General features: G+C 42.2%; 2 protein-coding genes across 9 annotated transcripts in view; both read right to left on the bottom strand.

Annotated features, from left to right (window-relative positions):
- Positions 1-2,927, bottom strand: part of SLC16A12 (solute carrier family 16 member 12) — a 93,062-nt gene extending 90,135 nt beyond the window's left edge. For 4 of the 7 annotated variants that reach the window (XM_085851505.1, XM_085851503.1, XM_085851507.1 and 1 more), the window contains exon 1: positions 112-371. In XM_085851505.1, the coding sequence (XP_085707631.1) occupies positions 112-221 (110 nt within the window). In that variant the 5' untranslated portion in view covers positions 222-371. The other 3 variants (XM_085851500.1, XM_085851502.1, XM_085851501.1) reach the window with 3 other exon arrangements.
- Positions 2,928-3,054: 127 nt separating this feature from the next.
- The window catches only part of LOC147013988 (pantothenate kinase 3-like), a 71,378-nt gene continuing 57,361 nt past the window's right edge, over positions 3,055-17,071 (bottom strand). The window contains exons 6-7 of one of the 2 annotated variants that reach the window (XM_085851508.1): positions 8,177-8,302; positions 3,055-4,407 (exon numbers count right to left, since the gene is read on the bottom strand). In XM_085851508.1, coding sequence (XP_085707634.1) covers positions 4,348-4,407; positions 8,177-8,302 — 186 coding nt within the window. In that variant the 3' untranslated portion in view covers positions 3,055-4,347. The remainder of the gene's footprint in view (positions 4,408-8,176; positions 8,303-17,071) is intronic. The other variant, XM_085851509.1, reaches the window with a different exon arrangement.

The raw sequence follows: 17,071 nt of genomic DNA, 5'->3' as shown, positions 1-17,071 counted from the left end.
AGTTATAAGAATGGTTAAGTATACTGCAGGCTATGTATTAACATATGGGCTGCAGGAGGAAATGTGGAGGTTGAATGCAAAGAGCTGTATTGTAACTACCGTGCCTCACACCTGGTGACTGCGCGGGTGCAAACCATCAACACGAAGCAGGCGGCAACCACCATCCACCCCCAGCCGCCATCTGGAGGTTCTCTTAGCAAAGGGCTGGACCCTTGTCGCATTCTGCTTGAAGTTCCACAGCCTGTCTGGGTCACAACACATGAAGATAAGTCAAAATACGACGCCTGTAGGCATAACCCATAGGGAATTCGACATGACTGAAGCAACTGTAACTTAACACGACTGAGGCTTTCAAAAACACACTTCAGCAGTAATACCCTCCTAGTCTATCCACTCCACTTGTCTTGCTCCTCCTTCCCACCATCAACTACCCCATCGCCCTCATTCTGCTGCTTCTATTGATGATTAAGCTTTCCAACCTCCAAACAGCCCAGTGCTCCCTACAGAGTATTTAAAGTGTTTTTTTTACACGTCGACGACTCGAATAATACAAATGAGAAATGCACACCATGCATCAACCATGGGAAAGTGACGTCACAATGGCAAACAAGTTTGGGCATTCAAACAATGATGTATCAGAGAGCATCGCACAGTAAGTAGGAGTGCTTGGCGAGTGAAAAACACATTTGTTTCCCATTGAAAAAGACCGGATGAACACCCTGGATTATTTTAGTTCTTTTGAAGCACCGATTCGTGGTAGGAACAATGGTGATGCCTGTTTTATAGACAATACAGTAAGTAGCATTATTCAATTTTGGCTAAACAGAAACTTTCCAACAAAGCGAAAAGTCTTGATTAACTCCCCCCTCCCCCAGCACGACTACTTCATTGAAACGAATAAGGATTTTGATGTAAAAACGACCAACTTGGTAAACCGGACTAAGGTTGTGAAATTTTAGCGAGGGGTGAGGCTCGAGACACATAAAGTAAAACCAATTTGATTCGAAAAGTGCGAAATTGAAGAGAGAATTATGGAAATTCAACAAGCACTCATATTCGTTTAATATAGGTTCGAGTGTCCTACAACATAGGTGATGTATGTCGGGTCCAGTGTCGTCGTTCGTCTACCTAAATGACCTCTCCGATGCACTGGAAAAAAAAAAAACCTTCCCTTTTTCCACTGACTCCGCATTAAGTCGAACAGTTGTGCCTTATTGGCTATCCCACTGGCAAACAGAGGACAGTTGCATCATCCTCTGCTGATCTTCAATTGATAATAGATGCTGTTGTGATTAATACAACTTTTTCTTGAATAAACGTTTGGTAGTACAAAATCTGAAAATAGCAGAAAAAAGAACAGACATTGTCAAAGCTTTTCCTCTCTAGGCTCGTCAAGAAACACGCAACAATACCGGATATGTAGACACGAAATGAAACAATTTATTTGTTCAGAGAGTTGAGGATTGGTTCTTTGGACTGTTACCGACACGAACATATACATAATGTCCTTCAGGCACCAAGGGAACCCGTGAACTCCCAATTTTCCATGGATCCAGATCAGAACAGGTGCAGTGTTTGCAAAGAACAGGAGCTCGTGTGCGTATAAATGTGGCTTCAAGAACACGTAAATGTGCTTCAGTAGGAGTACGTGCCACAATCTGGAACCGTTCAGCGTGATAGTCCTGGGTTTGATAGACCAATAGCAATTTGATAGACCAATAGCAGAATCACTTCCTTGAGCAGGAATTCTTGTTGGGTTCTTACATGTACGGGATGGTCATGTACGACCAGTCTCCATGTCCTTTTGGATTGCCAGTGGAACGTGCTGCTTGTGCTTCACAATGTTGCAACTCTGTTGCAACGAGTGATTTTTTTACTCCCCACAATTTGCTCCCTTCAAACCAGAAAGATGTGCTCTGTACCATAAAACTGAACAATGTCATTTACGAATTTCAGTGCCGGTGTAATGCCAGGTGCGTAGGTCACACATCACTCAGACTGGAGGATCGGATAATGGCTGCAAATATTTCCACTTTCCTTTAAGGTCGGCGAGGGAAGAGGAAGTTTTGTCACAAATTTTTCACGCACCAGGTGGCCAGGCCAACGGTTGATTGACGGTGGTCTTTCGCAGGAATTTGTAATTTGTTCCAGAGGTGATGTCAATATCTCACCTACTCTTTGCAAAAGACAGAGTGGGATCTTTAACGTCCACCGACGATTTGTGTGGGTAGACTGGTCCTCCCGTTCAACGTCCTTCCAATGGACAGCACACACACACACAGAGGCCTCGCCCTGCCTGTGAAACACCAGGATGACAGTTTATAGCCTATAGGGTGAGTGCACATAACATCTACACCTATCCTGACAGGCCATTGGAACAATTGATCATTAAGTAATTAAATTGAATTTAGATCTTGCAAATGTTTTCAACCATAACTTAATACTTATTGAAAATGGCCCAGTGTCCCTTCTTATAGTGCACTAACGACAAAAAAAAAACTTTTAAGCAACCATAAGCAGATGGTGGTCCATCGCCAATGTGGTTCCGGACACTACAGTACCACAAGGATCACAATTATTGGTCTTCGAAAATCATTTCTACTTGTTGGATTATAAATTATTTCAGCATTAAAACCTTCAATAGTTTACCATGATCATTTTACGTAAAGGCATATCAACAAAGTACTGTATTCACCACACAAGCACAAACATCGTCATATTCCTCTCCCCCGTAGGTGGTTTTTTTCCATCTCTATAAAATATAACTTGTCTCAATTATTAATTTCTCCCCATTTAAAGTCTCTCTCTCCCTCATGTGACCCCACTTGGAGAAAAATGACCCCTGGATATTGTGCTTCGAAGGATCACATAACATGGACATGCTTTCAAACAATTTCACCTTGCTGACGAAAAACGTCATGAACGTTTGCACGTCTCATCATAGTGCGATTACCACCCGCTGAATGAAAACTATTACCACGCAACGGCCACCTGATTTGGAGGGGTGGTTCAGAACTTGAGAGAACAATGCGACACCAAAGGGCAGACTCCAAAACCGGTGAACTTTGTTTATTGAGACATGTTGTAGACATGATTACGGCCTGATCACGACCTTTTTAATGAGAAAACCCACAGAGTGAAATTAAAAATGGTAAAAAAAAATTAGATTGTAGGTAAATTATTATTTTTTTTTTCAAATATATTTTGCATTTGTAATCGTTAATACCTTCATGGAAACGTGGATCTCACATTAGGTTATGCACTTCAGACAAAACATCTCAACAGCCTTTTGTTACAAGTAGGTGGATACCAGGTTCGGCAGATCCGCAAGAGGCCCATGGTCCCTGGCTTTCTCAAACACCCGTGTGATCCGCCTGGCCACGCCGTGCAAGTTTGGCAAATGAGAAATACAGCGAGAAGAAGAAAAAGAAAAAACAAACAACAATCGAAATGTTCCCCATCGTCGCAAGTTCAATGCTGCTGCACAAGCATTTCCTGTTGTAAAATCCAAAGTTCCTTTTAAAACCGCAGGCTGCACCACACGACTCCGACTCCACATCTCCGAAAAATACACAAATGTGTGTGCATTTCCACAACAAACAACGTTTATAGCCGTTGGCCTCAATATAAATTACACTCCATTTACGATTAACATTTCATCAATACTACATGTGTTCAAGTTTCAAGTTTAGCATATAAGTAACAATCAAGTAAAAACAAACTGTAGTGAAAGAAAGAAAAACAAACAAACAAAAAAACAACAAAAATCAAAAGAACAGCACACACTCAAACAGCCAAAATTGCACACCTCCAAAACAGTGTGTAAATAAGGCACGCTTCTGGAGCACGGCACCAACATGCCAGCACCAAAATCGTCTGTAAAACATGGATTGAACTTCGAAGATTGCTCCCAAGGCAAAACGCACCAAAAAGAGAAAAGGGGGAAAAAAAAGAAAGAAAAAAAGAAGAAAAAGGAATTCAAACTGCATAAGAATAAGTAAAATGCTGGTTGATGATGAAGGCAAGAGGAGGAATGATGATTGTGACCGAATGATTCTATGGAAGTGAATGAGAAAAAAAATGTAATGCGGAAGAGGAGATAAAGAAGTGTGTGTGTGTGTGTGTGTGTGTGTGTGTGTGTGTGTGTGTGTGTGTGTGTGTGTGTGTGTGTGTGTGTGCACTCCAAAAATACACCAAACCCTCATGTTTTGAATCACAAATGTGTGTGCCCAGGCAGAAAAAAACTGGTTGGGTGTTCTGGTTAGCAGCATTTCCCACGTGGTGCGGCAGTTGAAGAGGGAAGCTCGCTACAGAGCTTTGCTCGGCCATCAACTGGTGGGTCTTGGATCACCAAGGTTCGGCGTGGTTGAAAAGGTGCAATAACGCTCCGACAGCACCGAAATAACCCTGCACAGAAAAACAGGCTTGAACATGCATGTGCCACCATACATGTATTAACCTTCCTTATGAATCCCGTGACATAAAAAAATACGAGCCAAAACACACACTTGCAAATCTCCAGTAGCTGTGAATGGCATACTATATGTTGAGGCTCAAAGTACGACACCAAAACAAAGTACAGATACACCGATATAGTTGTATTTTGTGGTCAATTAATGGATGTGGTTTAATATAATAACACACTAAGAGGCATTAAATTTGATAAGCTGCAGCTTTGGGCCAAAAGTCTTCTTTGATAAATAAATTTGTACAAAAAACACCACTTCCTGAAATTGATATTGTGGTTGAGCAAGGTAGATTGCCAAGAGAAATATTTTTTTCATTTTTACTCTTGAAAACATCAATAACTAGAAGGGCACTCGGTGGGGCGCATATCTCTGCCACGTAATGCCTGATCCACGAGAACATATCGGGCCTAATACATTTTTTAAATATCATGCTGTATATCGTTTTTGGCCCTATTTCTCAATGGTGAAGAATTACTTTAAAAATTATCAGATCCAGATCCGAATTTGGATCTGGATTTTCAGCGAAATTGAATCAATTCTTCCTTGTCACACAACCAACATGCCCACAAAGTTTCATCCGAATCTGAACACAACTTTTTGAGATATCATGCTATATATCGTTTTTGGCCCCATCTCTCAATGGTGAAGGATCACTGAAAAAATTCTAGTCGTCGGATCCGGATCCGGATCCTCACCAATATCTAATCACTCCGTCCTTGTCACACACCCAACCTGTCCACAACATTTCATCCGGATCCGTCCACAACTTTTTGAGATATTCTGCACACAAACAAACAAACAGACAAAGGAGTGAAAACATAACCTCCTTCACCTTTGGTGGCAGAGGTAATAATCAGGACCGGCGGGAGGTGGAGGAGGGGGTCGCTGCCAAGGGGTCACGGTGCGTCGATGGGCCCAGGCCTGATATCCTCTTTTTTTCAAATCCCACTTGATCCTATGTTTAACACTACGAAGGCCTAAACACTAATTACCTATGCCACCGAATGTGAAGTAGGTTATGTTTTCACCCCTCTCTCGCTCTGGTTGTTACTTGCAAAATCAAAGATTTTTCTGTCAGTCTGTCTGTCTGTTTGTCACCTACAGGTCACAATTTTAAACCGATCTTCACGAAACTTCACCACATGGTAGCGTTTGTCATAAGGAAGAAGCCTATTGTTTGAGGTCAAAATAGGCCAAAGGTCAATAAATTAAGTGAGATTTCTAAAATCCTCAATTTTCATCCGATTCACTTGAAATTTGAAGAGGATATATATTTCAGGTTACTGAATTCAACCAGCCAATTATTTTTGAGGTCAACATGGACCAAAATGTCAACATAGACCAAAAGGTCAACATAGGCCCAAGATCAACAACTAAGGTGGTATTTCTAAAATCCTCAATTTTCATCCCATTGACTTGAAATTTGAAGAGGATTTGCATACCACGTCACTGAATACAGCTACAATTATTTTTGAGGTCAACATAGGTCAAATTTCTAAAATTGTCAATTTTCATCTGATTGATATGAAGAAATTTCAAGAGAAGTTGCAAATTTACCTCCACCACAGAAGCTGAAGGAAGATATATTTTCACGCCTGTCTGTTTGTTTGCAGGATATCTCAAAAAGTTGTGCACAAATCCAGATGAAATTTGGTGGACAGGTTCGGTGTGTGACAAGGACAAACTGATTAGATTTTTAGTGAAGGTCCGGATCCGGATCAGACGACTAGAATTTTTAAAGTAATTCTTCACCGTTGGGAGATGGGGTCAAAAACGATATATAGCACTATATCTCAAAAAGTTGTGGACGGATTCGGATGAAACTTGGTGGACACGTTGGGTGTGACGTGGAAGAACGGATTCAATTTTGATGAAGATCTGAATCCGGATCCGTATCAGATAATTTTTAAGCGATTCTTCACCATTGAGAGATCGGGCTAAACTAATATAGAACACGATATCTTAAAATGCTGTGGACAGGTTGGGTGTGTCACAAGGACAAACTGATTCGATTTTGGTGAAGATCCGAATCCGGATCTGGATACGAGAATTATTTAATTTTTTAAGTGATTCTTCTCCATTGAGAGATTAGGCCAAAAACGATGATATAGCACGATATTTCAAAATGTATTGGGCCCGATATGTTCTCGTGGACCAGGCATTGTGTGGCAGAGGTATGCGCTCTACCGAGTGCCCTTCTAGTTTTGACTGCTTTCGTTCTTATTAATTCCTCTTACTTCCTGTGTTTGAAAAGTTTGAAGTTGTTTCATGACTTTCATAAAAAAAGATCTAAACTACCTACGTTAAACGCTCGTCCTCACTTCCTCATCGTTAAATGGATACATTACAAACTTGCATTACACGATGTGTTAAGATTGACGGAGGAGTTTGGGAACATTGGCAGTGGAGGCAACTCGAGCAAGGAGATTGGGTTTTGCTTCTGGTATTGAACTGTTTGCTCGCCATAAAGCCAGCAAAGCACCTTTGGGCTCTAGATTCATTTAATCATAAAAAGCATACCGTTTCGGGTTTTATTTTTATATGTAGAATTGATATATTAAGAATGATTGAAATTATATATATATATATATATATATATATATATATATATATATATATATATATATATATATATATATATATACATATATATGACATTATATAGTTAATATATATTTGTTGATGGAGGTGTCCCCCGCTGAATGAAGGTTCGCTACAACGAATGGTTTCATTTCGGACTATTCATCGCAAAACGAAGGTCTTCATTCACTACAATGAAGGAACCATCACAATGTCATGGTGATTGTGCAAAAGCCTGATGTTGGCTAAGTGGTTAGGGTGGCTGGCTTGGAATCTTAAGGTCTTGAGCTCAAGCTCCTGTTGGCTGTTGAAATAACACCAGGTGGGGTTGACTCAGCCAGTCTTCCTTCTGAGGTCGGCAAAATGAGTACCAGTGTACTGATAAAATACGGGCATTGCATCAGCGGCACAGCTGTGACCTCAGCCAATGATGCTACCCTCAGTCGTGTGCTGCATACGAAGGAGGAGGAAGAGGTGATTGTGCAATGCCACTTCTGTGGCGATGGATGATAATACAATACGTTTTTTCCATCAATTAACTTTTCAGAATGAAAATGTGAAAAATAACCGTCTCCTCTACCACCTCCCGCCGCCACCTTATGTACGAAAACTTGGACTCAAGATTGTTTGAGTAAGTGTTAAAACTAAATAACTATATTATTGTATTACTGTCTCTATTATTAGGTAAATAATATTATAATGTCACTTACAACTAAAACCATCGGGAAACCACTTATATGACTGCTTTTAAATCGAAACATTACGGTTAGGAAACGAGGTGTAATTTTTCGCAAAAGAAATAATGGAAAATGAGCTACCACAAAATGAAGGTTTGCATTACAAGGGGTTATAAAGGTACTTAACCCATTCGTTAAGTGGGGGATACCTACTTTATTACTTTTTAAACACTTATACTGTAAGCTAAAAGCAACTGTTACTGTGATTTTGCTTTATTTCTGAAATAGTGATTGTCCTAAATTGGGATCTTCTTTTTATACGTCTTCAAAAAGTTTTAAAAGAGGGGGGGGGGGCGAGGTTGTTTTCCCATGCTGGCTTTCGACACCCCTGATAATAACAATAATAATAATAATAATAATAATAATAATAAAGAAGACACAAATAAAGACCTCGTGTTCCAGGAAGAGTGCTTTGAGCTGTCCTTTTGACCAGTAGTCCATTGCATAAGCAAGAAGCTTCATGGAGAGGGTGTTGATGCGCAGGAAATTGCCAACAAACACCACTCGCTCGATCCTCTGTAAAAGATGCGAACAAAGCTATTAAGGGCACTCGGTGCATGCGTAGAGAGCCAAATTGGCAACGATGAGGTGCTCACATATCTCCATGGCACTCACATTGGACCTAATGCACTTTAGTCGGCCCTTGGGTCAGACATGCATTATTACATCCAACAAGGTATAGGAAAATGAGGCAAAACACGAGCTAGATCAGAAACGAAAGGCTTTTATGGATGGAGAGGTAGGTGGATCGTGAAGACATACATACCATCGATGCGTAACGCCATTGATATTTAAAGTGATTTAGGAACTTGGCTAGAAATTGATACTATAGTACAATCAGGAAACATGAAAGGAAACACAAGATAGCATTTGGGGAAGGCAGACAAAGCGTGGGATGGTTGATAAATGTATGCAACCCCTCAAACTAAACCTTCAGCGTTTCACATTGTCAAGTGAATTTATCAACTCACGAAGGTTGCCTCCATTTTTAATTATATAAGGTATTGAGGTAGGTCTTTTTTCTGCAGAGCTCTCAAGTCAACACCGATCCTTATGAGGCCCCTTGTGGAAAATCTCATCAGCTATTAAAACTGCCTTTGACAGTACAGCCCTGTGGTTGCTTTGTTGTCTGAAATGCAAGCTTAAGCTTGCTTCCCAACTGGCAAAAGAGTGTTTTTAAAACGTTTTATCACTCATGGTCACAAACAGCTGAGCAATAATTCGAAGCAAAAAATTCACAAGTTTGAGTTGATGGCTCCAGCTGCAATGTTGTGTGAGATATATCACTGATATGGACTCCTCAAGCAGTTTTTTTTTCCTACAGCTATGGTTAACATTTCTTTGTCTACAAAAGTAGTACCACAGAACTGTACAATGAACCACTCATCCTTCGAGAACCTCACTTTTCCATGAGCCTAGACTTTGAATACAAGTAATTAATAGAACAGCACTCGGTAGAGTGCATACATCCCTCCACCAGAACAGTTTACGTTTTGTATCCCACTGATTGGCCGGATCTGGATCCAGTCCTGAACCAAAATCTAATCTTCTTGTTCTTGGCACCTCACCAACTCACATCCAACTGGTTTTCTCAAAACTCATCTAAAACTTTTCGAAATATGACGCTATCAATAGTTTTTGGTCCCACCTCTCAATGGTGAAGAATCACTTGAATTTTTTTTTTTTTAATCCCGTATCTTGATCTGGATTTGGATCTTCACCAAAATCTAATCAATTTGTCTTTGTCACACACCCAACCCCATCCACCAAATTTTGTCTGAATCTGTATGTAACTTTTTGAGATATCCTGCTCACAAACAAACAGACAGGGGTGAAAACAAAACCTCCACCCACCTTCGGTTGCGGAGGTAATAATAATTTTTATATATGTATATATATATAATAGATAGACTGATAGAGCAAGTGTTTGTATGTATGCATGTCCACCCTATACCCATTGGTTGGACAGCTGGCCTGACGCCACCCACAATTGTAACCTGAAAAAAAAAATCATACATCCACCATTTTCATAACCTGAACACCTCGTCAAAAGTGTCATACAGTGAACCCTACAATATTGCGGATTTCTACCAATCACAGGCAACTTATTGTTCCGAATCAATTAACGCAGGATTTCATTTTGAACAATTGCAGTTGTTGGGCTGAGTAGAGTCATCGTCTGCGTCCATCCCATGTATGTACGATTATCTAGCTCTCATTACGAGCCCTTTGTTATCTCTTGTGCACCGTTTTTAATGGCGCCCAAACATAAAGTGATGCACAAAATTAGTTGTGGCAAAAGGCAGAGAAAGGTGATGACATTGAGTGAAAAGATAAAGTTGTTCAATCGTTTGGCTCGAGGTGAAAGCGCGGCATCTGTTGGCCGCCATTATGGGGTCAATGAGTACACTGTGGAGCATATCTGAAAAAGTGCGTCCATTATCCGTTAAAGTGATGCCGCCAGCGCTCTGCAAGGTGCAAAAGTCTCGTTCCAGTCTTGTAATCCTTATGTTTATAGGATGGAAAAAAGTGAATAATATTTGGATCGAGGACCAAACACAGAAAAAAGTGCCTTTGAGCAGATTTGTGATACAGGAGAAAGCATCAAGAATCTACCAACGTTTCAACGAGGCAGCCGAAGGCTCCAGTTCAATCGCGGCTAGTGACACGTTCCACGCCAGCAAGGGTTGGTTTGAGAAATGCAAAAGAGGATTCAGCCTCCATCACGTAAAGTTAATCGGGGAAGCAGCATCGGCCGATCATGATTCTGCCAAAAAATTACCCACTGCAGCTCATGTAACTAATTAAAGCGAAGGGATTCATTCCGGAGCAGGTATTTAACATTGACGCGATGGGATTATTCTTGAAGAGAATGCCGTCTCGTACCTTCCCGTCATCCAGAAAGCTTGCAGTTTGTGCACCCAATGTGGAGGTCATCTTCTTACCTCCCAACACAACCTTCCTCCTCCAGCCAATGGACTAAGGTCTCATCGCGACGGTCAAGTCCTACAACACCCGCCGTACATTTGAGACGCCACTGGAGCAGATGGAGAGCGAAATTTGTTTGACCATCAGAGATTGCTGAAAAAGCTACAACATCGCTGCTGCATTAATATCACTGGGGAATCACTTAAACTCTTAAATTGATCAAGCCAACAACGTGGAATGCGTGCTGGAGAAAATTATGGAGTGAGGCAGTGCACAACCTCAAGGGCCTCCCCTCAGTGGACGAAGAAGTCCAGAGGATTGTGAGGGTGGCACGTGATGTTGGAGGAGAGGATTTTGAAAACATTGAAGAAGAGGTGAAAGAACTCTTTGAATCCCACCAAGAGACGTTAACGGAAGAGAATTTGGAAGAACTCATACGATTGACTGAAGAGAGTGATGACGAGGAGGAGGTGATGGTGCCGGAACCTATAATGACCAAGATGTTGGCAGAGGTGTTACAAATGAGGAAGGCCCTGGCTGACAGGGTTTTTGTGATAGAACCATTCATGAAGAGGAGCATAAAATGTCAAAGGGTGTTGGAGGCTGCGATGCTGCCTTATAAAGAAACTTACAGGGACCTGCAAGCTAAAGCAAAGCAATCGACCAGAGCAAGCTTTTTTACAAGGGCCAATAGCACCACCACCACCACCACCACCACAACAACAACCACCAGCAATGCTCCAACTAGCTCCTGATGATCCAACAGCCATCGCAACTTTTACATCCACATTTTTCTCACCTCCTTCCCCCCTTCCCACTTACTCGAACAGCGTTGTCATCACATCCCGAGCTTTTGTTTTCTTTTTACAGCAGAGGGGTACGTTCTGTCCTTACTCTCTTCCACCTCGCTGTTTGAAACCACATTGATGCTTTCAAATAAATTTAAAAGGTAAATCTCTTGTTTTTGTTTATTTTACACTATTTATTTAATTTTCATGCTCATTTCAATGTTAACATGATATATATATATATATATATATATATATATATATATATATATATATATATATATATATATATATATATATATATATATATATATATATATATATATGTTTATTTCAATTATGATGTGTTTATTTCTGGCTGTTGTCGATCTTCCTCGATATTTTCTTGAAGTCCAGGAAGTGAACTTCCCTCTCCCATTGGGCCTTGGTTTCCACGATTGTGCCTATCGTGGCATTTTCCAGGAACCTATCCTCCGTGATGTTGGAGGGTTTACTGTGTTCGCAATTGCCATGCCTTCCCTACAAGTTGCATGTTCAGTATAAAACGACTTAAGCGACTGTTAAAAGGATCACCACGTATCAAAACATTGGAGCTGATAGGCATCGTGGGCTTTATGAGGACAACAGTTGCCTTAGGCTTCAGGCTTCTGGTGTCAGCTTGTGTAATTGGAATTATCCAACCAATATAACCAAGATGTAATGTATATGCATATAAGCAGTAGGCATGTTTTTGCTTCATGTACGTAACTTGGGTTGTTTATTTTCGAGAGCAATCGAGGCAGCGGTCTGTCGCTTAGACACTGTCCCAAATAAAGGAATGCGTCAGAAGCACATGACGCACGCTTGGAAACGATTGCCTGCAGGACAGGTACTCTGCTCGTAATAATAATCGACCTAGACACTCTTATAGAGCCTCAGTTATACTCCCAGTGATTATGTGCTATGACATCGCGAATCTCACTTCAGTGGCTTCGGATTCAACCCTGTGAATCGTAGATTCTGCAGAAAAACTATTTTAAGAGCAACTAGAGTAGCCTGACAGAAATTATTTATTAAAAAACAAATCAAGCAAGTCCTTTGTGTGTGAATACATCTCGTATAAATAGCAAAGTCTCCTTCTGTATTAGCAACATTCCAATTTCAAAACCGTTCATACACCTCTCATGCACTGTAAGCATTTATTGGGGCCTGCCTTTCACAATAAATTAACTTAACTTTGCAATTTTGCTCAGAGTTAAACAAAAGACAAATTAAGAGGTTTTTTTTTCTTTTCTTTCAGGCACTATTGTTCAAGTGTCACATCACGGACATGAATCCTATCGGAGCTGAAGATTACTTTCCTGGTGGCAAGACCAATTTATTGTCTTCTGCAAGTCAGCCAAAAGGATTGCAGATGTATTTTGTTTGGCAATGCAGTGGAGACACCCGGAGAATGGCATAAAACTGTACAGAGGGAGTGTTCACCACCCAAATAAAGAATATGTCAGAAGAACATGTTGTATGCTTGAAACAAGATCGTCTGGAGAGTAGGTATTCTGCTAATTTATTTAATAGGATTCACAAAACACACACGAGCACATTTTAAAGAAAAATGTTGCTCCTTTCTGCCTCTGGCCTGTGGCATCAAGTTACCATTGATAATCTTGACATGTGTTGGCAAGTTACAAACATCACGAATGAAATGTCACATGAAGCCAAGTCCACTCGGTGAAATTTGAAATCAAGACAAGAAATGGCAATGGTGTTGGGGAAAACAGGTTAGTCGGCTATTGCACGTTATTATGGGCAATTAAACCCTAAATTTAGGACACAGGGAGGCCTGGACACGCACCTGCATGCCAGATATCGAGACTGTTTTAAACTAGCTTTGGATTGTTGACTCAAACTTTACTTTTCAAAATAACAGCTCTCCTTTTACATATTTTTCTACCTCTTCTAAAAAAAAAAATAATAACAACCACAACAACAAACACAGACACTGCGCACGCACGCACGCACGCACGCACGCACGCACGCACGCACACACACACCAGTGGGCAGTTCGCTGTCTTTCACATACAGCAATTAAGAGGGAAGTACACTAACTCTGATACGTGTTGAGTGGTGCCCTTTTCTGGCATTGTACCAAATGACTGTGTTTGTCGTATCCAATTCATTTGTTGTTGTTTTTGGTCGGACATCCTTTACTAAACAGGGTCCATCATGCCGAATATTCCTGGAAGACCACAGAGCATCAGATACTTTCATTCAATGTTTCCATTTCGTATTCCTTCAACACACAAGACCAGCAATGGCTGTCCATCCAACTTAACAAAACGATTTGAATTAAGAGCAAAGATCTTCGTTGTTTTTTTTTGAGATGTTCACGAAGTCGACTTTGAAAAGATCAAATTTTTTAAAACAACAGATTTATTTATTTATTTATTTGTATACATTGTCGAGGCTTGTATGAGAGCCAACACACAACGCACAACAAGGAGGGCAGGAGACAAGAGGGGTGGGGAACATGGGGAATACAAGATGGACATTACAGGGACTTTCAGGAAGGAAAACAGGGAATTTGAAGGAGGTGGGATTGGGTGGATTATCGGGGGTAGAAAAGATCGAGGATTTGGATGGGGGATGATAAGAGGTGGTGGTGAACAGCTGTTTTGAAGGCCTGGAGGGAAGAATGGGATTGAATAGAGTGAGGGAGTTTATTCCAAAGGCGGGAAAAAAGAGGAATGAAAGAGTGAAGGTGAGCAGTGATTCGTGATTTTGGTAGTTTTACCAGGTGGCGGTTGTTGGGGGACCTTGAGCATCCTGCGGAAATGTGGTGGGGACAAATCGCAGAGAGAGCAGGTAGTGGGGGGGGGGGGCGAGGCTCGAGAGGAGACGGTAGAAGACAGAAAGACCACCGACCTGCCTGCAGTGAGAGAGTGAGAGGCCCAAAAAAAAATCAGCCTCATCGCAGGAGATGCCAATGATCCGAAATGCCTTCGTTTCCACAGCGTGAAGCCGAGAAAGGAGGGAGGCAGGAGCACCAGCCCAGAGGGGAGAGCAGTACTCCATCAGGTTGCGGACGAAAGCTTTGTATGTGGTCAGGAGCTCAGGTGGGCCGAGGAAGGACTTTGCACGACAAAGGATTCCCAGTCGGCAACTGTCTTTGGAGGCGAGGTTTGAAATGTGACTTTCCCAGGAAAGGTCATGGCAGATAGTGAGACCCAGAAGCTTGAAAGAAAGGACTTCCTCCAGAGGATTGTTGAGAAAGTGGAATGGGGTTTTTCGAAACGGTCCTTTCGGAGAGACATAGTGAGAGTGTGAGATTTGTCCGCATTGAAAGACATGTTCTACGTGTTGGACCAGTTTGTGATTTTACCAAGATCTGCAGTGAGCGAAGAAGCTGCTGCTTGCCAGTGTGAGGGATGACAGATGGTACGGCAGAGGGTGGAGTCATCAGCAAAGAGATAAAGAGGATTTTCCAGAGAGTCGGAGAGATCATTGATGAAAAACAGAAAAAGAACAGGGCCCAGAACGCTGCCTTGAGGAACTCCAGCCTGGACAGGAAGAGGGAATGAAAACTCCATTTAGGGCCACACGTTGATTGCGACAGGAGAGGAAGTCTGCGAGCCATGAATGGAGATGGCCTTGGATACCATAGGAAGAGAGTTTGGCGAGCAGGGCAGGGTGCCAGACCATGTCAAAAGCACCCGATATGTCTAGGGATATGGATCTGATTTCATGTCCGGCATTGAGGACCTCCATCCATTGTTGGGAGAGCAGAAGCAGCATATCCAGGGTAGAGTGACCTGGTATGAAACCAAATTGAAGATCGGAAATCAAGCCATTGGAGAAGAGGAAGGATTTAATGTCTGAATCGATGATGGATTCCATAACCTTGTTGATGATTGGCAGAAGGCTGATTGGTCTGTTGTTGCAAGGGATCTGTTTTTGCACATTTTTATGCAGGGCAGTAATGTTTGCTGATTTCCAAGCAGATGGCAGATGACCTTGGGCAAATGAGAGGGTGAATAGAACAGAGAGAGGGTAAGCAAGAGCAGAAGAGCAGGTTTTTAGGACACGTGGGCTGATGCCTTCTGGACCGGTTGCAGAATCTGAGTTGAGGTTTGACAGCAAGCTCTCCACCTTGTCAGGAGAAAAGGACACAGAGTCCAGGGACAGTTGGGTGCGACTGGGTAATGTGGGTAGAGAAAGCGATGGGTTTTGGACACAAGATTTAGCTGCAAACACTGAGTTTAGGCATTCAGCCTTTTCACATGCGGTATTAGCAGTGCAGCCATTTGAGATAAGGGAGGGGATTGAGGGGGAACATATACCAGAAATACATTTGATTAGACGCCACCAGGATTTTGAGGAGGGAGAGAGGTTTGAAAGTTCAGACTTGAGCTGAGAAAGATGCTGTTTTCTGGCTCTCCTGAGGGTAGATACACACTTGTTCCGAGCTTGATGGAAGCAACTGAGATTACCCTCAGTTGGGTTTGCTTTCCATGAGGCAAAGGCAAGTTGTTTCAGGACAACTGCCTCACCACAAGCTTCAGTGAACCAAGGGCAGAAGGAAGGGTAGGAAAACTGAAGATGAGAGGGGATAACTCTGTGCATGAGGGAGAGCAAGTTTCTTTGAAATAATTCCCAGGATGAGTTGATGTTGGAGAAAGTAGCGATAGGAGACGAATCTATAAGTTTGATGGCTGCTTGGAGACCCTGCCAGTCAGCTTGAGTGAAATGCCAGACTCGACGGCGCTGAGGTGGTTCTCTGATAATTATTATAATAGCCAGAGAGATGTCCAATTTGACAAGGATGTGGTCAGAAGAACCAATTGGAGCGGAGAAAAGAGCAGCAGATATTGTCAGGGAAATTTGTCAAAATCAGATCCAGAAGAGATGGAGTACCATTGGTTGAAATCCGGGTCAAGAAGTTGACCGATTGAGTCAGTCCCAATGAGTCGCAGAAAGCTTTTGCTGAAGTACCATGACAGGTGAGAGAGGTACCCACACCTAGCCAACTGGCATGATGACAATTGAAGTCGCCACATATGAGGAAGAGAGAATTTGGATGAGAAGATAGAAGTTGGTCCATGTTTTCGGATCATGAGGTGTAAATGGAGTCATCACTGTTTGGTGGACAGTACAGTACACATATAAACATGAGGTGGGAGTGGAGGGGAAGCCGTAGCCAGAGGTATTCCTGGGGGTGTGGGGGAGTGAAGGCAGTGCATGGAGAGTGAGGAATAGAGTCTTTGATGAAGAGAGCAACTCCTCCACCAGGACGAGGCTCAAGTCTGTCATACCGGAGGAGGAAGTAACCAGGGAGAGATACTTGGGAGTCAGACACGTCTTGGGGGAGGAAAGTTTCTGTAAGGCAGATTATGTCTGGTTTGTCAGTGGCAGCCTGTATGGAAAGATCTGAAAGGTTTGAGCGAAGGCCCTGGATGTTTTAGGTCCACACTGTTAATGAAGAGGGAGGGGAGGAGGCTTTGGGTGCAGGGGGTGGGAGGGGAGGGGGAGGGTGGGAATTGGGATGAGGGGAGAGGTAAGGAGGGTTGTTGAAAGAGTCTGGGGGATTGCAGAA

The sequence above is a fragment of the Eptatretus burgeri genome, chromosome 13, assembly GCF_056783735.1.
Source record: "Eptatretus burgeri isolate ZD-2024b chromosome 13, Ebu_testis_v1, whole genome shotgun sequence".
Lineage (NCBI taxonomy): Eukaryota > Metazoa > Chordata > Myxini > Myxiniformes > Myxinidae > Eptatretus > Eptatretus burgeri.
Note: the sequence above shows the minus strand (reverse complement) of the source record. Positions and strands in the feature narration are given on the sequence as shown.